This window comes from Polyodon spathula, chromosome 8, assembly GCF_017654505.1.
Source record: "Polyodon spathula isolate WHYD16114869_AA chromosome 8, ASM1765450v1, whole genome shotgun sequence".
NCBI lineage: Eukaryota > Metazoa > Chordata > Actinopteri > Acipenseriformes > Polyodontidae > Polyodon > Polyodon spathula.
In genome coordinates this window covers 14,797,872-14,820,421 of record NC_054541.1, presented here as the reverse complement: position 1 = coordinate 14,820,421, position 22,550 = coordinate 14,797,872, and the positions used below count along the sequence as shown (strand labels likewise).

At 40.7% G+C, this 22,550-nt stretch overlaps 1 protein-coding gene across 1 annotated transcript in view; it reads right to left on the bottom strand.

Annotated features, from left to right (window-relative positions):
* LOC121320213 (receptor-type tyrosine-protein phosphatase O-like) overlaps window positions 1-22,550 on the bottom strand; it is a 61,135-nt gene that overhangs the window by 31,899 nt on the left and 6,686 nt on the right. The window contains exons 2-6 of the mRNA XM_041258466.1: window positions 6,107-6,377; window positions 4,619-4,777; window positions 3,854-4,006; window positions 3,132-3,554; window positions 622-783 (exon numbers count right to left, since the gene is read on the bottom strand). Coding sequence (XP_041114400.1) covers window positions 622-783; window positions 3,132-3,554; window positions 3,854-4,006; window positions 4,619-4,777; window positions 6,107-6,377 — 1,168 coding nt within the window. The remainder of the gene's footprint in view (window positions 1-621; window positions 784-3,131; window positions 3,555-3,853; window positions 4,007-4,618; window positions 4,778-6,106; window positions 6,378-22,550) is intronic.

Here is a 22,550-nt window from a genome sequence, read left to right as displayed (position 1 = left end):
GCAGACCCACCATACAGCCACCTCAGAGCTACAGTATCGAGGAACAAGCAGCTCTGGGCAGCTTACAGGCAAGCCCGAAGGCACCCGGCCAGATTACAGGGGTCGCTGGTGCGCGATGAACCGAAGACACCCTGGCCAACCTAAACCCCTCCCCCACAGGCGGCACTCGGCCAATTGTGCGCCACCTCCTGGGAGCTCCCGTCCACAGTCAACAGTGGAATAGCCTGGACTCAAACCCGACGACGTCCAGGCTATAGGGCGCATCCTGCACTCCACCTGGAGCGTCTTTTACCAGATGCACCACTCGGGAGCCCCAAAATGTTAGACCACTTTGTGCTTCATTTAGTCCTCTTAAACAACTAAAAGTCTCATGCATGCATTTTGAATGAATTGCATGTGTGGCTTATTAAAGCCATCGATGAAATTAGACAATCACGAATTTCCCTATTTTGACACTTTCCCAAGATTTTCAGTTCCTGCGGTTTGATTTCATATGAACGACAAATCAAAACTGCAGTGCAATGGGGTGTTCTAATACATGTGCACACTGCTGTAGTTACTGGAGTCCCTGATCCTTCAGTGTTGACTGTTCTGCAGTTCTGGGCAGGGCTAGACACTCACTGAGGTACAAAGTGAAGCTGTTGTCGCTGGTGCTCTCTCGTGCGTCGCACACCCCCGACGAGCTGACTGTAGTGACGGACACAGTGTAGGTCCCCGGCTCCTTCAGCTCCACAGAGAAATCACGGGTGTCCTCGTCCACGCTGGCCACTTCAGTGGAGCTCCCTACAACAACAATAACAATGGGAGTGTGACATGCAGTACAGTACAGCAGATCTGGAATCTGCTGCGATCCGGCACAAAGGAAGCCCTGTATATATAGTACCATGAAAAAGTATTTGCCCCCTGTCTGATTTTCTGCATTTTTGACACTGAATGTTATCAGATCTTCAACCAAAATCTAATATTAGATAAAAAGGGACCCTGAGAGAACAAATAACACAAAATGTTGATACTTATTTCATTTATTTATTAAGAAAGTTATGCAACACCCAATGCCCCCGTGTAAAAAAGTAATCGCCCCCTTAGACTCAATAACTGGTTATGCCACCTTTAGCAGCAATAACTGAGACCAAACGCTTCCTGTAGTTATTGATCAGTCTCTCACAGTGCCGTGGAGGAATTCTGACCCACTCCTTCCTGCAGAACTGTTTCAACTCTGTGACATTTGTGGGTTTCAAGCACAAACTGCTTGTTTCAGGTCCTACCACAACATCTCAATGGGGTTTCGGTCTAGACTTTAAATTTCTTGTTCTTCAAACATTCTGATGTAGACTTGCTTGTGTGTTTCGGATCTTTGTCTTGCTGCATGACCCAGCTGCGCTTCAGCTTCAGCTCACGGACGGATGGCCTGATATTCTCCTGTAGAATTCTTTGATAAAGAGCAGAATTCATGGTTCCTTCAATGATGGCAAGTCGTCCAGGTCCTGATGCAGCAAAGCATCCCCAAATCATGACACCACCACCACCATGCTTGACCATTGGTATGAGGTTCTTACTGTGGAATGCAGTGTTTGGTTTTCGCCAGACATAACGAGGCCCATGTTGGCCAAAAAGTTCCACTTTTAACTCATCTGTCCATAGAACATTGTTCCAGAACTCTTGAGGCTCATCCAGGTGCTTTTTGGCAAACTTGAGACAAGCATTCATGTTCCTTCTTAGTGAGCAGTGGTTTCCGCCTTGCTACTCTGCCATGAATCCCATTTTTGCCCAGTGTCTTTCTGATGGTGGAGTCATGAACTCTGACCTTAGCCGAGGCGAGAGAAGCCTGCAGATCCCTGGATGTTGTTCTAGGGTCCTTTGTGTCTTCCTGGACAATTTTACGCCTTGCTCTAGGAAATATTTTGGCAGGATGGCCACTCCTGAGAAGATTCACTAGTCTCAAACTTTCTCCATTTTGACAATATGGCTCTGAGTGTGGTTTGGTGAAGCCCCTGAGTCTTAGAAATGGCTTTGTAACCCTTTCCAGACTGACAGGCATCAACAACTTTTTTCCGGCGGTCTTCAGGAATTTCTTTTGATCGTGGTATGATGTGCCTGTAGAACCTGTGTGCTGACAACTTCACTCTGATGGTAAGGGCCAAAGTTAGTCAGATTTATATTGGGCAGGGCTGGCCCAAATCAGGCCTGATTGTTAACCAAAGTATTCAAACAGCTGACACTAATTATTCCTTTAATTGGGTTGAGTTAATTATGGGGGCAAAAACTTTTTCACACCTGAAGATTGCATGTTTGATTACCTTGCACACCAAACAAATGAAAGAAGCACCAAACTTTGCTGTAATTTTTTCTCTCAGACTCCCTCTATATACTACTACAACTCACAATCCCAGGTATCTTGCAGACTTCAGCAGGTTCTCCTCCAGGAATTTTCTGTACTTTGCTGCATCCATTTTGCCCTCTATCTTCACAAGCTTTCCAGGCCCTGACACAGAGAAGCATCCCCATAGCATGATGCTGCCACCACCATGCTTCACGGTAGGGATGGTGTTCTCAAGATGATGTGCGGTGTTAGGCTTGCGCCAAACATAGCGCTTAGCGTTGAGGCCAAAAAGCTCTATTTTGGTCTCATCAGACCATAGAATCTTCTTGCACTTGGTCTCAGAGTCTTCCACATGCCTTCTGGCAAACTCTAGCTGAGATTTGATGTGAGGTTTTTTTCAACAATGGCTTTCTTTTTGCCATTCTCCCATAAAGGCCACTTTTGTGAAGCACCCGGGCTATTGTTGCCACATGCAGTGTCTCCCAGCTCAGCCATGGAAGACTGTAGCTCCTTTAGAGTTGCCATAGGCCTCTTGGTGGCCTCCCTGACTAGTGCCCTTCTCGCCTGTATAATCAGTTTTTGATGACGGCCTGTTCTAGACAGATTCACAGTTGTGCCATATTCTCTCCATTTCTTAATAATGGACTTTACTGTGCTCCGAGTGAATACTTTGGAGAGCCACTGCGTGTGTGTGTGTGTGTGTGTGTCTATATATATATATATATATATATATGCACCAGTGGATACCGATCATCTAACAGTCACCACCAGGCATCCTATAACATAACATAACAACATACAAACAGCGTACCATCCCTGTAGATGTAGATATTGAAGCCGTCATAAGCGTTGGGCGGGAGTGGAGGCAGCCACTGGAGCTGCAGCAGAAGAGTGTGGAATGGGGTGGGGGCTGGGGGAGACTCGGTGGCTGAGCCGAGCTCGTTCTTATCCTTGTAATCCTCCACCGGCCGGTTCACAAACTCCTCGCTGTCGCCGGGGGTGTAGGGCCTGGAGGACGGCCAGGAGGGCTGGCTGGGCGAGGGTTGGGTGTCCGAGCCATTGTAGTTGTAATCTACCCAGCTGTAAGATTCGTTCTTGAGCTCAGTCAGGTCATAGGGCTGCAGAGTGTTGGCCTCCTCTTCCCCCTGGCCGCTCCCAGCTTCGGCCCTGTCTGAAAAGATGCCCGTGGTGATGTGGACAATCTGGTGGGAGATGTTGGTGGGAGGGTTGGGGACTGCGGAACAGAAGGAGAGAGAATGAAGTCTCTGTAATGCTTTACAGATGCATCTGTGATACTGTACAGCATACCATCATCATGCACATCTTTAAAGTTGTTTACATTTAAAAAAAAAAAAAGAATAGGTAAGCACTGTAAAGAACAGAGAGGTATGGCAAAACATATCATTAAACACGGCAAACCAGGGTAAACTATGTTAAATGCATAGGAAATTATGGTAAAACTGCAAAAATACAGTGGTAAGAGACTTGATCTCCTTTTGCATGTAGAAGACAGTAAGAGGCTGAAGACTATACCAGTTCTGTGCTGTTTGGGCTCGTGTCCGACCCCACTGTATCTGACCAAGGTGCTCCTATTGACCGTGGCTTCAGACACCAGCTGGAATGTAATGTTGCTGTAGCACGTCCCAGGCAACCAGTGCTTGAAAACCATTTTCCCCCTGAAGAAATCTAGAAAAAAACACAATTAATAGTACATTACTTACTAATCTTTCTGCAGGCTGCACACAAACGATATCAATCTCAGTATTTGAAGTGAAGCTGGGAGAAGCTAGTTCTTGTCAGCAGGGGTTTGCAAAATCTATTATTTTCATTTTCCCAGAGCCGATGATGGAAACCGAGAAGCAAACCTATAAACTCTTTAAATAATTTGGACTGTTTCTCAAAACACTCCATCGCAATAGGATTCTTCTGACTGTTTCATACTAGATTTAGCACAGCTTAGTCATAAAACCGAGTCACGCTGGATAGTTTGCAACAAATTATTAAACAACTTGGACAAACAAAGCTCTTTGACTGTAAATAATTTCAACGTGGGGCTTTATCTTTCTACAATTCAATAATTGTATGGTCTGCCCTATCAAAACAGTTCTGTTAGAAATCCAGTTACAATTCAAACTGACCAGAGTTCCGTATCCATGGCGACACTCAATTTGAATCAACTGTACAAGGTTTATAGAAAGGTCAAGTCATGAAACTTCACCGGAACATTCTAAAAAATGTTGTTGTTGTCATCCTGGGTCAAACTCGTGTTCTCTCAGCTTAAGCAATCCTGCCTCATACCTTTATACAGCACGGAGCGCGGCTCTTTGTCTTCAAAGTAGCTGATGTTTACTCTTGTGAAAACATTGAACTTCTCTGGGTACTTGATCTCAAAGATCACTCCTTTCTCAGGGGATGGCTTATAATCATGTATAGACACGCTGGTCACTGGAAGAGGTTCTGGGAATAAGAGAGAAGAATCATTATAAAATTCCCTTCACTGGCACTACAATGGCAATCATCTAATACCAAGGGGAAATGACAGCTACCCAAATGGTCTTCAATGGCAGTGGCCCCACAATAGTTTTGTAGTGATGGGCAATGGTAGCACAAGCGTAGGTTCTGTACAAAGGCTAACATTGGTAGATTTGTACCGCAGTATACTAACAAGACCCTTCTCAAATCATCAATGACTACACAGAGAATGGTGCTACAGTGGCACTAAGGGGCAATGATAGGATAAGGGCAACTAGAATGGAATGATTCTGCCATTGGTAGACGCATCATACAGTACAAATGGGAATCTCTACTGTAGCAGGAGCCCCGTGCAGTGTTTGTTTCCAGTCCCTTGTGTTTCCATTGCTGGCGAGGCTGTGTCAGCTTTACTGGCTAGGGTGTCTTCAGGGCAATACATTCAGGGCTATATTGAGATCTCCATGGGATTGCTCAAAAGGATAGCCCTCCACCTGCAGCTTAAAGGTTTTATAGACCTGTCTGAAAACTAACAACAGCGCAGCTTCAATGGGCCTTCTATCAGTGCTGAGTATTAAAGGATTATGCTCCAGCCCTCCTTATTGTTAAGGAAGGCTTTCAGCAATTTCCTTACCTCTCATCAGAACTAGCAACATTACCACTGACTCCCCTTTAATTCAGTGCCAACAATGACTATCAAATCAATTCCCTTACCTCTTATTAGCTTTACAGATGTTTCTAGAGCAACTTACGATCCTTATAACAAAAAAGCCTTGCTGGAGCTGAAATTTTACATCTGGCTTTGTAATAGTGGGGAACGAAACAGACAAGCCCAGTTATATACATTAAAAAAATAAATATTAATAAATCTACGAGCACAGTCATTGGACAGCGCACACTGGTGTGATCACGGTTAAAGTATACCTGAGAATTTCAATTTTCGGTCAGTAACCACTGATATAGAAACAATAGGCAGTCGTGTGTGAAAATGTTACACCGCTTTGTGCTTTAATTAGGCATCTTAAACGACTTCTAAAAAGTCTCCTGCGTTTTGCCATTTGTGGCCACGTGTTCCTTTGCTTTTACTATTTAAAATTAATTGCATGTGCAGCCTATTAAAGTTTTCCATTAAATTAGACAAGCACCGATTTGCCTAGTTTGACAATTTTGCGGGACTTTCAGTCACAGTGGTTTGATTTCATACGCAAAACAAATCAATGTGCACACTGCTGTACTTGATATTGTATTTGTAATACTGATTAAACTAGGCTCCGGTGCCGCTGTGCTTGTACATGCTGAAGCCCGGTGTTTGCTCACTTGTTAGTACAGTGACGGACTGGGCCGGCTTGGTCATCATGTTGTCATTCATCACCATCAGAGTGATGATGTAATAAAGGCCGTGGTAGCTGGCGTTGAACACCATGGGGGGCGGGGGGGTGGTGCTGTTCACATTCTCGAACTCCAGGAAGTAGTTCTTGGACTCCCCTGTGATCTTCACGATGTAAGCTGACCCGCTCAGGTCCGATGGCTCCAGCGCCATGACAAGGCTGATGTCATCTTCCACTGTGACGAGGAAAGATGTGGCACTCTGGAAAAACAAAGAGGTATTCAGCTCACCCTAACTGGACTTTTAATGGTAAGAAATGTGAAGTGTTGCATATTGGGCGAAATAATCCAGGTTATAAGTACAAAATGAACAGGATGGAAATAGGGGACGAGGACTTTGAAAAAGATCTCTGGGTTATAGTGAAGTCATCATTAAAATTCTCTCTCCAATGTGGCGCAGCAATTAAAAAGACAAACAGAATGTTAGGCTATATTGTGAAAAGCATGGAATGCAAGTCAGGAGAGGTGACGCTAAGATTATACAATGCCCTAGTTACACCCCACCTAAAATACTGTGTGCAGTTCTGGTCACCTCACTACAAAAAAGACACCATTGCACTGTAGAAGGTATAGACAAGGTCAACTAGGCTGAGCCCAGGACTAATGACAGGAGCTATGGGGACAGGTTAAAATAATTAAAATAATCTCTTCAGCCTAGAAAAAGAAGGGAAAGAAAGAACTTGATTGAAGTCTACAAGATAGTTAACCCACGACAAGACTTCAAATTCAGCACAGAGAGAAGAACAAGAGGACATAACTAGAAGCTGAGTAAAAGTCAGTTTAGAACAGAAGGAAGGAAGCACTTTCTTACATAGAGCTATAAATGCACGGAATAGCCTACCAGGTGAAGAAGTAGGATCTAAAACACTGGGAACATATACAAAAGGCTAGATTATGTGCTTTTAAATTAGTTCCCCCAGTAGGGGAGAATAGTGTACTAACAAGGGATGAGCCTTGATGGGCCGAAAGGCCTTTTCTTGTTCCCAAACCTTTCTTATGTTCTTGTTCCCAAACCTTTCTTAAGACTCTTGCCTTAGGACCAGCACAGGAAAAGGCCACTTTTTTGGCAGTGATGTCGACTGCAATGGAAATCCACCATTGTGCTCTGTATAAAGACCCCATGTGCAATCTCAAGTATATAAAACACAGCTTTACAAACAGGTTTTAAAAATAAACTCATTTGCAACTCAAGCCGATGGCAATCAGGATCCAATGGTATTCACGTATTACTACCTATCAAAGCAATGGTGATTCAGTTGAACACAGCAGACCCTGCATGGGAGATAGCTGTTTAATGGGATTGCTTTTCTTCAATTGCTTTAGCCTTTGCATGATTGAATTCCTTTTCTCTTCCCCTGAATTTAATAAAGACAGAACGGCTTGATCAGTCGAAGCAAATTGCGAGATTGGATTTCAGATCCTTTATTATTCACTTCATTTAATCTGTGCAGTAGAGCTTTGCTGGAATTTATGCAAAACCTGAAAACCACATCCATCACTTGAGTGGAATGCAGTGCTTCAGATTCCAACACCCTCTTTTCTGTCATTAACCAACCAGCTGCTCCTCCCACTGACTAACATGGACCTCCAGGGACACACCAAAAACTGTAATAAATCTGTACAGTAAGTAGGCTGTGACAGAGATCGAATGATTCTTGGTGTTAGATCTCCCTCCCGACCTGTGAAGGCGTTGTGTAAAAGGAACAGAGTACCCTGGACTAATAATAAAAGGCATGACAATTTATTACCGTAGGTAGGTGGAAGTTGGCCAGCTAGAAAAGGGGAGGAACTACGGTACCCAACCCCAATGACCCAAAACAGAAATGTCGTGGCATCCGCGGATTGGAGAAGCGGACGCGCTCATTAACCAAGGGGTCATGAGGGAGGGTATAAATAGGGGTTGTAGCAAAGTAATCTGTTCCTTTGTAAATGGTCATAAAACAACTTAAAAGGAGACCCTACATCTGTGAGAAATGTGAGTGTTGTGTTTGTTAGTCTGTCTAGTAACACTGTCTATTTGTCTGTTCACTAAGATTACTAACACGATCCAAAGCTGTAACCGCAGGCCAGAAACAAACCCGGACACAAGCACTTCCCTGTTTCACTACGGACTGTCTGTCACCAAGAGCACTTGATTCACTCACTGTTAAAACTGTGTTTGTGTTTTGTGTTACGTGTGGGTGAGGAAAAAGACTGGACTTTTGGTTTCAGGTCAAACCCGCAGATTATAAACAAAGTGATACATGCCACTGTATCACTTCCATCATTTATTATTTACAGGTGTTTGCCATAAGGCTCTGGACATTGTCAATTATTTCAATAAACACCCTTGCACCTGAATATCATTGTCTGTCTGCTTATTCAGCACTGCACTGAATCACCTGTAACCACTCACCACACTGTCACACAGGCCTACACAGTAGTAAAATCAAATGAATACCTAGTGCAATTTCTTTTTATTTACCGATACACAAAATAAATCTGCTGCATTATACACATTACACTGTACAGTAAAAGATGATTTTGAATTAAAAGGAAATTATTGTAGTGCATTTTCTTTTTCACTGTAGTCTACTTGGTACTCAAACAGAAAATAGAACACAGACTTTACAGAAATAATCATTTTTAAATTTACATAGAAAATGTGTACTTATTGCAGTTTTTATTGTATTTTATTTTTTGTAGTCTTTTCCTTCCGTTTTTGAAATCCAAATTTGTGTTTCTTTTTATTTGGAGGTTCCAGAGGTTCGGCAGGTTTCATATTTGATGGTTTAAAATCGTATAATTATAATAGGCGTTATGATAATAACAGACGTTACGATAATGAGGCTCGACAAAAACGCTTGTCAAATGAAAGTAAATGTGCCAATCATAGAATGTCTTTAATTGGCACATTTGTATAATTGTATGTCGAGATCAGCCAACCACTTTCGGCTTTACAAAGAACTGGGGAGGATGGAAGCCAATAGGGAGTGAGAAGAAGAGGAACTAAGGGAACTGCACTCCACGCATACCGTTTAGTTTAGTTTATTGAAAAGTAAAGCTTCTAGCCCTAAAGGCTGCTTGAGTAGAATACCTGGCACAGATATAGTACATTTATATATTTGCATATATTTGCAATTGTATTTCTTCATGTGTGTGAGCCCCTGTGGCGGAGTGTCCCACTCCTTTGTTAATTATTGTTTCGTATTATGATTTATGTATTAATGCGACGGCGAAAGCTGTCCGAAATTATTATTATTATTGTTTGGCCAGACGAGCGAGACACCGTCCGCCAGGTTATTGTTTTTATTTTTGAAAACCTCGTGAGAATGCGTGACTGATCAGCTACTGATTATTTAACTAAGCCTAAGCCTGCAGCTGTCTGTGCTCAAGATGGAGTGCAAGAGACGTAAGTCTGTGTAAAAAAGAAAGAAACAATTGCTACGTATGCTGGTTTCGCAACCAGCGTACTATTTGTTTGTTTGGTCCTTGTGCCCTTTTGTTTTGTGTTTGTTTAAATCTTTTGTTTATTATTTAATAAAACACTGAAAGTACCGTATGTGCCAGTTTTTATTGTGTTCCTCACTGTTTGGAGTCTGTGTTTCTGGTCTGACGTCACCACTGCAAGCCACCCTTTCACAGCCCCCCTCTGGCACCAGAGCCCCGGGCGCTTGCCCGGAATGCCCGGGTACCGATACCGGCCTTGGTAGTTTGGAAACCCAAGATTGGGTGCAGAGCTAGTGTATGTTTCTAAACCGGTGTTTACCATCTGAAAACTATATGGCTGACAATACAATAATAATAATAATAATAATAATAAAAATTAGGGGGAGACCGGCCTGGTCTCGGGGCCCGCCAACGGGCCTTATTATTATGGCTGTGGTATTCTACCATTTAAAACCGTTTGGTTTAACCCACGTCTTCGAAATACAAAAATTTGGACACATAAAGACTTTTGATATCTTACTTTAAGGTATTAAATTATATTAAATTATATTATTATTATTTACATTAGCTCTAAACATTACTAATTGGTTGAAAGCATAATATTATTTCCATCCCAAACATAAGAAAGTTTACAGCAGCTCGTTTGGTTGTTAGTAGCTTATTGATCCCAAAATCTCATCAAGAAGGATCCCAGGGTTTCAGCTTCAACAACATTACTGGGGAGTTGATTCCAGCCCTCAAATAGGGAGTGAGAAGAAGTGGAACTAAGGGTTCTGAATGCCCCTTTTTCTAAACTCCATTTGTGACCCCTATTCCTTGTTTCTTTTTTCAGGCCCTAAAAGGCTGCTTGAGTAGAATACCTGGCACAGATATAGTACATTTATATATTTGCATATATTTGCAATTGTATTTCTTCATGTGTGTGAGCCCCTGTGGCGGAGTGTCCCACTCCTTTGTTAATTATTGTTTCGTATTATGATTTATGTATTAATGCGACGGACCAGAACTGTCACAATATTCATTATGAGGTATTACTAGTGCATTGTACAGTTTGGCATTACTTCCCTTGATTTAAATTCAACACTTTTCACAATGCCGAGGTTATTGTTTTTATTTTTTATAGCTTCCCCACATTGCCTAGATGAAGACATTTCTGAGTCAACAAAAACTCCTAGGTCTTTTTCATAGATTCCTTCTCCAATTTCAATATCTCCCATATGATATTTATAATGTACATTTTTATTTCCTGCGTGCAGTACCTTACACTTTTCTCTATTAAATGTCATTTGCCATGTGTCTGCCCAGTTCTGAATCTTGTCTAGATCATTTTGAATGACCTTTGCTGCTGCAACAGTGTTTGCCACTCCTCCTACTTTTGTGTCATCTGCAAATTTAACAAGTTTGCTTACTATACCAGAATCTAAATCATTAATGTAGATTAGGAATAGCAGAGGACCTAATACTGATCCCTGTGGTACACCGCTGGTTACCACACTCCATTCTGAGGTTTTTCCTCTAATCAGTACTTTCTGTTTTCTACATGTTAACCACTCCCTAATCCATGTACATGTGTTTCCTTGAATCCCAACTGCATTCAGTTTGAGAATTAATCTTTTGTGCGGGACTTTGTCAAAAGCTTTCTGGAAATCTAAATAAACCATGTCATATGCTTTGCAATTATCCATTATCGATGTTGCATCCTCAAAAAAATCAAGCAAGTTAGTTAGGCACGATCTCCCTTTCCTAAAACCATGTTGACTGTCTCCCAGGATCCTGTTACCATATAGGTAATTTTCCATTTTGGCTCTTATTATAGTTTCCATAAGTTTGCATATAATAGAAGTCAGGCTTACTGGTCTGTAGTTACCTGGTTCAGTTTTGTTTCCCTTTTTGTGGATCGGTATTACGTTTGCAATTTTCCAGTCTGTCGGTACCACCCCTGTGTCAAGAGACTGCTGCATGATCTTGGTTAGCGGTTTGTAAATTACTTCTTTCATTTCTTTGAGTACTACTGGGAGGATCTCATCCGGCCCAGGGGATTTGTTTATTTTAAGAGCTCCTAGTCCCTTTAACACTTCTGCCTCAGTTATGCTAAAGTTATTTAAAACTGGATAGGAACTGGATGACATGTGGGGCATGTTGTCAGTATCTTCCTTTGTAAAAACTTGTGAAAAGTAATCATTTAACATATTTGCTATTTTTTTTTCTTCCTCTACGATTTTGCCATTTGTATCTCTTAAACATTTAATCTCCTCTTTGAATGTTCGCGTAAGGCACTGTGTAAGGCACAGTAGAGACGCAATATGGTAGGACTGGTGTCATGAAAAAGGGTCTCTGTAATACGTTGTGGAGATGAAACAAGTCCTCTTACTGGCTAAAAGATCTGCAGAGGTCTAAAATAGGTTATATCTTATAACGATCCTCCGTTCTGTTACACACTGGGAAATACAAACTATACAGTACACTGTGAGGAAAAAACTAAGAAAATCTGCATCAAATACTCAATTAAAAGCAAGGTTTCCAGACACTGTCCAGCTTTATCTGCCACACTTTTCCACACCTACATTAAAAATAACTATTTGCAGGTCAGTTGTTTGACTGGCAGCTCTCCAACTTGGTAGCAAACTGTAGATTTAATAATACATCCCAGCTTTGAATCGATTTCATTATTTAGCTTAGCTTAGGTTTAGTTTTTTTTTTTTTTTCATCAACACAGCATGCTGTCCACTAGGTTTTTAAGGAGAAAAAAAAATGGCAAACTTATTTTCAAAATTTCACAATTTACATTTAAATGATGTCGTGATGATCAAGGCCTCCATGCAATGGTCTCCCAGCCCAGTCTTCCAGCTTTGATTTGGAAGCTCGGCTGAGGCGCTATCTCACTGGAACCTCAGGACTCGGTGCGTTGCTATGGCACTATCTCACTGGAACCTTGGGACTCGGTGAGTTGCCATGACAACTAAATGGAAGTATCTTCATTTGACTATTTAAAGAAATAATTGAATTTATGCTGCTAGCTGGTGTGTACACTTATTACGACTCTGACTGGAAAAAAAAAAAAAAAAGAGATCACTCATTTGGTCATTGCCTTGGGAAAACTATTGGCATTACTGGCATAGTACTCTCCTGGCTACGGTCCTACTTAACCTCCTGACATAAATTTGTGTCCTTTGGAGGATCAAAATCAGCTAATTCTCTTGTTGTTTCTGGGGTTCCACAGGGCTCTGTGATTGGTCCTTTTGTATATGCTACTGCTGAATAATGTGATCAGACAACACGGTTTTAATTTCCACTCTTATACCGATGACACCTAGATTTATTTTAAAATGTGTTCAGATGATGTAAATGTAAACTCCAGACTGTCAACTTGCCTTGACAAAACAGGGGCTTGGATGTCAATTTTTTTTTTTGCTGTTAAATACAAATAAACCTGAACTTCTTTTAATTGGATCTAAAACAGCATTAAATAAAATCTCACAACCAACGTCCTTAGTCAACTGAGGACAATGGCACATAATGGGTTACATAAAAAAGTAAAAAAATAAAATAAAAAAAAACTAGTGCCAGCTGCAGTTCAGAATTGCTGAAGTGGTCTATGCATGGGATGACATCTGTACACAGGATTAGATCAGACTTTGACAAATGCAAGCCTGTGATAGAGGCTGACTTCTAATATCTTATCCGTGTATATTTCAAATTGTCATCAATCTAGCTGCCGCACAGCCTTCCGAACCAGGTGCTGGAGTGAGATCAGAGCGTTGTCAACTCAATAAACTTCTGAGCCTTCTGACACCTCTGAAGAGCCACAGGATCCCAATTAATTGCAGTAATGTATGCAACCACTGGAACCTGCAGACAAAGCCAGGGCATGAAGACTGAATCAAAACCCAGGGAGGTCTTTGTTATTCATCCTCTTGCATTGCTGCCATGTTGGGTCAGCATTTCCTCTTCAAACTGCAGCACGATGCTGGGATCAGACTCCAGTGTATTCTATGGGTATACATTCTGGCTGCTAATGAACTCGGATTTAAACAGCTCTGTCATGAGCATTCAGTACCCCCACCCCCGCCCCCAACGCCATCGCTGAACATTCAGAACGAGAGCTCCATGATGGACACCAACAGTATTCACCATTTAAGCTGCACAAGGAGTAGTGTGTTTGTTTCAAATGGTTTCTGCTTAAAATACATTTGCGAGTGACATGGGGTTCCCAAATCATGATTTATAATATTGAATTGATTCCATGACAACGCTAAATAGCACTCAACTTTGAAATACTAAAAGAAACTTAATAACTTCATTGACAACCGATTCGACTTGGTCTTTCTCGCTGTCTTCAAATTTGAAATTATTTTATTAAACTGGGATTTATTGCAGTTATTGATTTTTAAACGGCTGGATCTCATCCTGTGTTGCGTGGCAAGCAGCCCCACTTTAATAACACGAGCGAGGAGAATGACAGTTCTGTTCTGATGGCTTTCTCTCCTGTTTTAGCACGGTGGTGGGTTATTATGTAATCACCCGTTTGCACATTAAAGCTGCACTGACCAACAACTCTACTAAATACTACACTTTATATCAGGGGTGAGCAATGTTGTCCCTTCCACTCCTTGTCTTAGGTCCAACCCTTTTCTAAATGGTTTAATTGAACCCATTAAACCTCCATCCAGACCCTGAAGTTGTTCATGATCTCATTTTACCTGTTAAACCTGGAGTGGAGTAGCCCTCCAGGACTGGGATTGGACACCCCTGGCTGATACTATAGCCAGGCCACCTATCTCTAATATAAGTCTACCATAGTATCACTGGCACGGGAACAATTTTTAAAGAGATGGTGTGTATTGAACTGGAGTAATGAAACCGAGATGTCCAGTGTGTGAACTGTCCCACGGCACACAAGGTGCATCTAATCTCCCAATTCCACTGCCTGGCGCTCGTGGCTACAGCTGCAAAAACAGGGTGTTCCTACAGCTCGTCCAAGCAGCTAAGCATGGCTATCTGGTCTGGCTTTGTGTACAATACTCAATGGAGCCAAGCTGGTGACAAAGAAAGTGCGTCGTGACATAGAGGGAAGCGCACCTACAGAAGAAACCGACAGGAAAATCGCTGCCATTGTGGCTGGTTTTCTTTCGTCGAGGTATAGGTCGCATACGACATTTTCTTTATTGTTTTTCTTTAAGCTTTACTGTAATTACAGAAAGCACAGAACTTTTTTAAAATGAACAAATGTTCATCATGCTTCAGCACACATGACAAAAGTCTGCCTTTTTATTTGGCTGTGCTCTCCTTCTTAACCAGATTCCTTATTATTTGTAGTGGACCTCTGGTTAAATGTATTTGTTAGCGCCGGTTTCTTAAAAACAAAACACAATACCATCCCACAATCCCCCTTTGACCTTTGACACACAGCAAGAAATTCCAAAGGTTGGCCAGGTTTGGAAAAAAGCACTGAAGCAGTCTTTTGATTTGGACAGCCAGTTGTGGGCAGCTGAAACCTATAGAGCCAGGCAGTGGAAACAAGGCATAATGTAACTGGTATCTGCATGGCACTTTTTGATAATTCATCATGCTATGAGTAAAAGAATAAAGCGCCAAAATGATCTTCTCACTACGAACAGAAAATGTTACCTCAATACTGATTATGCACTTCCAGTCATGTGCAGAAGGATTAGAACACTCCATTGCTTCTGTTGTTTTGCCGTGCATATGAAATCAAAACTCAATTTCATTTAGTTGATGACTTTAACAGGCCACACATTCAATTAAATTAAAATAGTATGGGAAAAGAAACACATCACCACAAATAACAAAATGCATGCAGGTTTTTAGAAGTTGTTTAAGATGCCTAACTAAAGCACAAAGTGGTCTAACATCTTCACGCACGAGTGCCTATTGTTTCTATATCACTGACTGAAAATTGACACTCTCACACACTGAGGTATTCCTGCAGGTAGGTGTATCAAGGATATACATGACACATCTTGAGGTGTTCTAATACATTTGCACACGACTGACTATATACATGACTATATATATATATATACTGCAATACATTTCAGAGTGCAGACACAAGGGCTGCATTACCTTGACGTTCTTTTCTCTGTCGCTCTGAGCGGCTCTGCTGTACCTTGGTTTCATAATGAGCGCCATGCTACAATTTTTTCTTAAGATTGTCCTAAATTTCTTCTTGAGAACTTCTTAAAGTTAAATTAAAAAAAAAAAAAATCCTGAGTAATATAGACCTAAGGCAAACTGAATTTAAAATACAGTACAGTGAAAAAGTATTTGCCCCGTCTGATATTCTGCATTTTTGCAAATTTTTGACACTGAATGTTATCAGATCTTCAACCAAAATCTAATATTAGATAAAAGGGACCCTGAGTGAACAAATAACACAACATTTTGATACTTAATTTATTTATTACAGAAAGTTATGCAACACCCAATGCGCCCGTGTGAAAAAGTTAAGCCCATTTAAACTCAATAACTGGTTACGCCACTTTTAGCAGCAATAACTGCAACCAAACTCTTCCTGTAGTTATTGATCAGTCTCTCACAGCACCGTGGAGGAATTTTGGCCCACTCCTTCATGCAGAACTGCTTCAACTCAGTGACATTTGTGGGTTTTTGAGCATAAGCTGCTCGTTTCAGGTCCTGACACAACATCTTAATGGGGTTTAGGTCAGGACTTTGACTACGCCATCCCCAAACTTTAAATTTCTTTTTCTTCAACCATTCTGATGTAGTCTTGCTTGTGTGTTACGGATCTTTGTCTTGCTGCATGACCAAGCTGCGCTTCAGCTTCAGCTCACGGACGGATGGCCTTCATCTGAGCTATTTATTTTGATCCTCTTATATATTCGGGCAAATCTAAACAGAAATAAAACAACAGTACAATGACTATTCCAATAATTGTCAGCAACAGGCTTTTTAACTAAATGGGGATGCTGTGATTCGTGTTCTTGTAACTGACTTAATAGAAATGAAGCTGGAAAAAAATACCATAGCCCAACTCCCAGCAGCAGCACGGAGCTCTATTTTCTAACTGAACGAAAATCATGCTTCTACCTGGGGAATCTGCTCGCTGATCTGTCCTTAGCACAACGGCTCCCGAAAACGGAGATAGACCCGGTGACTAAATTGTAGTGCGGTGGATAGATCGCGGTCTTCTTAAGAGTAAAAACAGTCCCTAAAGACTGGAAACCTTTGAAATTCAGATGTATTATTATTATAATTTTTTATTTTTTTAATTTATTTTTTTAAAACATCAAAAGGAGACATAATGGTTAAATGTGATGAAAACTTTTTTAGCTATGTATTTGTATTGCATTTGTATTGTATTTGTTTGACATGAGCGAACTGTGCTTGGCCTACTGTTCTCAAATAACTACGTTTTCTGTTGTCAACATTAGTCTTCGATGTGATTTTTACAATGCATTGTGAGATTTATTTGGAATAAATGCAAAACGCTTTTGGTTTGCCGGTATGAAACCAATTGGTTCATCAAATATAAAGAAGCGCGGCTCTAATGCATACTTAATTTCAATTGATTTCAGCACGCCTCTGGAGCTCCCAGCCTAACTGGCCTAACTGTCTCTATGACTGATCAATTGATTTCACATAGTGAAACCTTACCAGTCCTATCAGAGAGCCACTCTCAAAAAGCATCCCTATCCAACCTCATGCAAGTGGTTAAAAATTCAAGGAGGGGTCTTTTAGACTGCTGCACCCCGACACAAGCTGCTCTCATGAATGACAGCAGTACTGCTTTACTGATCAGGTATATTACATCAAAATGTAGGTTTTTACTTTTGCATGAAGCAAACAATAATATCCAATCGATTTTAAGGCATGTATTCTTTTACTCATTGTATTGAATGCCCTGTGTCTACTGTCCTGCATGTTTCCATTTAATATCATTCCCAATGTGTCGCCTAGCACTTTCATATCATTAATTCAAAGTCCTCGTACAAGCTTCGCAAGCATCAGCTTTGCTTTGGCTGCCATTTTCAGGCCTCATTAATCTCTGCACTCAAAAAGAAAACAACTGCACTCCACATACCTCATTCCCTACTTCCAATAACCCTAACCCTGCCGCAGTCCTCAGCTCTCACTCCCCACTTCCAATAACCCTAACCCTGCCGCACGCCACAGCCCTCACTCCCCACTTCCAATAACCCTAACCCTGCCGCACGCCACAGCCCTCACTCCCCACTTCCAATAACCCTAACCCTGCCGCACGCCACAGCCCTCACTCCCCACTTCCAATAACCCTAACCCTGCCGCACGCCACAGCCCTCACTTCCCACTTCCAATAACCCTAACCCTGCCGCACGCCACAGCCCTCACTTCCCACTTCCAATAACCCTAACCCTGCCGCACTCCACAGCCGTCACTCCCCACTTCCAATAACCTTAACCCTGCCGCACTCCACAGCCGTCACTCCCCACTTCCAATTCTCGTAACCCTGCTGCACTCCACAGGCCTCACTCCCTACTTTCAATAACCCTAACCCTGCTTCCCTACTTCCAATGAATTCCATCACTGGGTCTAATACAAACACGTCAGCCCATGGTGATATCCTAGACAAACAACAGAGAAAGCTTAGCTGTTCAATTTTTACATTGCTTGCTGGTACACCCGCTGAGGGAAGTTCATCGCAATTAAGTACCCACCATCCCACTCATCACTATTGCATCAGGGTTATTGTAATTGGATGGCTGTATTGATGGTTGTTTCTATTCCACCAGCTATCTCCAGACAGGGAAACGAGAGGTATATCGAAAGAGTCGGGGCAGGTCAACGAAGTTCTACGCAAGCACAAAAACACGACGAGCAGCTGCTAATGAGAAGAGATTCTGCTGTGAATGAAAAACGTTGCTGGACATGCAGACAAACGTTTCAGAAAGCACGTTCGGGTGATGAGTTCTCCAGTGTTGCGGTGCTGTTCTTATGTCCTGTATAGCGTTACAAGATTTCCTGAGTGAAAAACTATGATATTTGTTTTCTTCAATTCACTGATGCCGTGGCAACTCTGAAGCAATTAAAATCACTATATACAATAACACAATCATAATTTAAAAGTTAAACATTGTGTGCATTTAGTATAGATATATATACACACACACACACACACACACAGTTGTAAGCAAAAGCTTACATACCCCAATGGAAATTTTATCATTTCTAAAAAATTTGCAAAAACAAAGAATCTTTTGTAGCTAAAGTTTTGCTTTTGTGGATGAGGAAAAAGTGTTACAAGAGATAGATGTCTACAATTATTTATTTCAGCAACTTGTTTGAAAAACGAAAAAAAATGCTAATTAAAAAATATTCAAATCCTTTGATGTTATGATACTGTTATAAAGTGCTACAGATAGAAATAATAGAAATATGACTATGCAGAACCACATTCTAGAAAAGTCTAGAATATGCTGGATTGTAGGTGAACATTATATACCAGTATAAAAGGGTTAGGCATAGGATGATTGCTGTCATTACCAATACCCCAATATGAGAAAAAGTAAAGACCTATCTGAAGACCTTAGGCAGAAAATGATTTACTGTCATAAAGCTGGAGAAGGATACAAGAAGATTTCCAAGGATTTCCAAGGCCAATATCAATCCGAGATCGACTGCCAAAGATATCCAAAGTGAACTGGCTGCAAGTGAGACTGGGGTTTCCATTTCAACCACAGGTCGAGTATTGCATGGTGAAGATCTCAAATCGTGTTATTTTGTTCCAATATGTGGTAAAATTGATTCCACAGCAAACTAAAAGATATTGGCCATCATTTGAAACCCTCCGCTACAAAACTTGGTTTAAAAGCGCAACACAACAACGGTCCAAAGCACATCAAAATCTACTTCAGAAGGGTTAAAGAAAACTAAAATAGAGGTTCTGGAATGGCCCGGTCAAAGTCGTGATCTAAATCTGACTGAGAATCTCTGGTATGAGTTGAAGAAGGCTGTGCACAAGAGAAGTCCTCAGTATCTGAATGAACTGGAACAATTTTGTGTAAAGAATCATGCCAAAAGCTCACTGACAAATATCCTAATCGTTTAAAATAGGTTATTATTGCTAAAGGTGCCTCAACTAGCTATTCATTTAATTTTCCTTGTTAGGGTATGAATACTTTTTAATTACCATTTTTGGAGTTTAAAAAAAAAAAAAAAACTGCTGAAATAAATAATTGTACACATCTATTTCAAGTAACTTTTTTCCTCATCTACAAAAGCAAAACAAGAAAAAGTGGCTTTGTGTTCTCTCAGCTTGAGAGAAAACAAACACAGCAGTGAGGTTTTAGATATTCTCTTAAGCAGGCTGCAGTCAAATTATTTTAAAAGAGACAAGAATTATTTATTTTGTAGGTTACAAAAAGCAAAGGGAGTCCATTGCTATGAACGGCGAAGACATTGAACAGTTCACTCGGACTATGTGTTACAGAAACTTGGTTGTCTGAGAGTGATGGGGACGAATATAATATTTGTGGGTATACTGTACACTGTACAGGAAAGACAGGCAGGACAGGAGGCTTAGCGCTATGCATAAGAAACAGTCTTGAAGCCCAGGTGTTAAGCCTGGACAAAGAAAATAAAGCCAAATCAATACGGGTCAGAATAACGGACAAAAATTCAAAGGGCACAATAATATGAGCATGCTACAGACCTCCAGATTCAGACGGTGAGCAAAATAATCTGTTATACAATGACATTAGAAATGTGAGTAGCAAAGGAGAAGCAATACTAATAGGGGATTTCAACTTCCCTCATATAAAATAGGAAAACCCGGTGGGGAGCACGACGGACGAAACTGAAATGGTGGAAATGACAAATGACTGCTTCCTAACACAATCTGACAAGGCACCGACTAGAGGGAAGGCATGCCTTGATTTAGTCTTTTCAAATAACGAAGACAGAATAACTAAAACAGAGGTCAGAGAACCACTAGCAAACTCAGACCACAACATGGTCTCATCTGAAGTGCTTTTTAAAACCCCAAAAGAACTGACTAAAGCTAAGGTTTACAATTTTAGAAAAGCAAACTATGAAGGTATGAAACAGAGACTAACAGAAGAAGATTGGAGTAAAATAGAGAAAACAGCCACAGAAAAAGGATGGCTGTTCTTCAAAAATGTAGTACTGGAGGCGCAAAACAATTACATCCCTAAAATAGACAAATCTAAATCTAAAACTAAATTGCCAAAATGGTTTAATGATCAATTAAAAAAATATTCCGCGAAAAAAGGCACTTTACAGACTGTTAAAAGGGGACCAAAAGCAAAGTACATAGAACTGCAAACGCAAGTCAAAAAGGAAGTTAGAAAGGCCAAGAGAGAAATAGAAATGAACGTTGCTAAGGGGTCTAAAACCAATTCCAAAATGTTTTTTCCAATATTACAACAGCAAGAGAACATTCAAAGAGGAGGTTAAATGTCTAAGAGATGCAAAAGGCAAAATCATAGATGAAGAAAAAAACAGCAAATATATTAAATTATTACTTTTCACAAGTTTTTTAACAAAGGAGGATATGGACAACATGCCCCACATGTCATCCAGTTCCTATCAAGTTTTAAATAACTTTAGCATAGCCAAGGCAGAAGTGTTAAAGGGACTAGGAGCTCTTAAAATAAACAAATCCCCTGGGCCAGATGAGATCCTCCCAATAGTATTGAAAGAAATGAAAGAAGTTATTTACAAACCACTAACCAAGATCATGCAGCAGTCTCTTGACACAGGGGTGGTACCGACAGACTGGAAAATTGCAAACGTACTACCGATCCACAAAAAGGGAAACAAAACTGAACCAGGTAACTACAAACCAGTAAGCCTGACTTCTATTATATGCAAACTTATGGAAACTATAATAATATCCAAAATGGAAAATTACCTATATGGTAACAGTATCCTGGGAGACAGTCAACATGGTTTTAGGAAAGGGAGATCGTGTCTAACTAACTTGCTTGATTTTGTTGAGGATGCAACATTGATAATGGATAACACTATGTAACACAATTTTTGTTCCTGGGTAGTAAGTGTTATTTCCTAATTGTTTATGCCTCAAAAGTATAGAAAATGGCTATTATTCCCCACAAACTTTGCTTTTGTGACCAGGACAGTGATATTTCAAAATATCACTATTTCCAGTGAGAAAACAGGCGCTTTTGTGTCTTTTCGTTCACATAAAGTCAGAAAAAAACAACATACAAATCCAAATTAACATGTATTTATACTAAAGTAATACAAAAATGACTACAAAAGATTTAGAAGCGAGTAGTTTTTCGAGATTTACGATTATACTGTAAATTTACAGTGCCCGTTTTCTCATTGGAAATAGCGATATTCTGAAATATCACTGTCCTGGTCACAAAAGCAAAGTTTGTGGGGAATAATAGCCATTTTCTATACTTTTGAGGCATAAGCAATTAGGAAATAACACTTACTACCCAGGAACAAAAAAAAAAATTGTTACACGGTGTAATTGCAAAGCATATGACATGGTTTCTTTAGATTTCCAGAAAGCTTTTGACAAAGTCCCGCATAAAAGATTAACTCTCAAACTGAACGCAGTACAGATTCAAGGAAACACATGTACAAGGATTAGGGAGTGGTTAACATGTAAAAAACAGAAAGTACCGATTAGAGGAGAAACCTCAGAATGGAGTGTGGTAACCAGCGGTGTACCACAGGGATCAGTATTAGGTCCTCTCCTATTCCTAATCTACATTAATGATTTAGATTCTGGTATAGTAAGCAAACTTATTAAATTCGCAGACAACACAAAAATAGGAGGAGTGGCAAACACTGTTGCAGCAGCAAAGGTCATTCAAAATGATCTAGACAAGATTCAGAACTGGGCAGACACATGGCAAATGGCATTTAATAGAGAAAAGTTTAAGGTACTGCACGCAGGAAATAAAAATGTGCATTATAAATATCATATGGG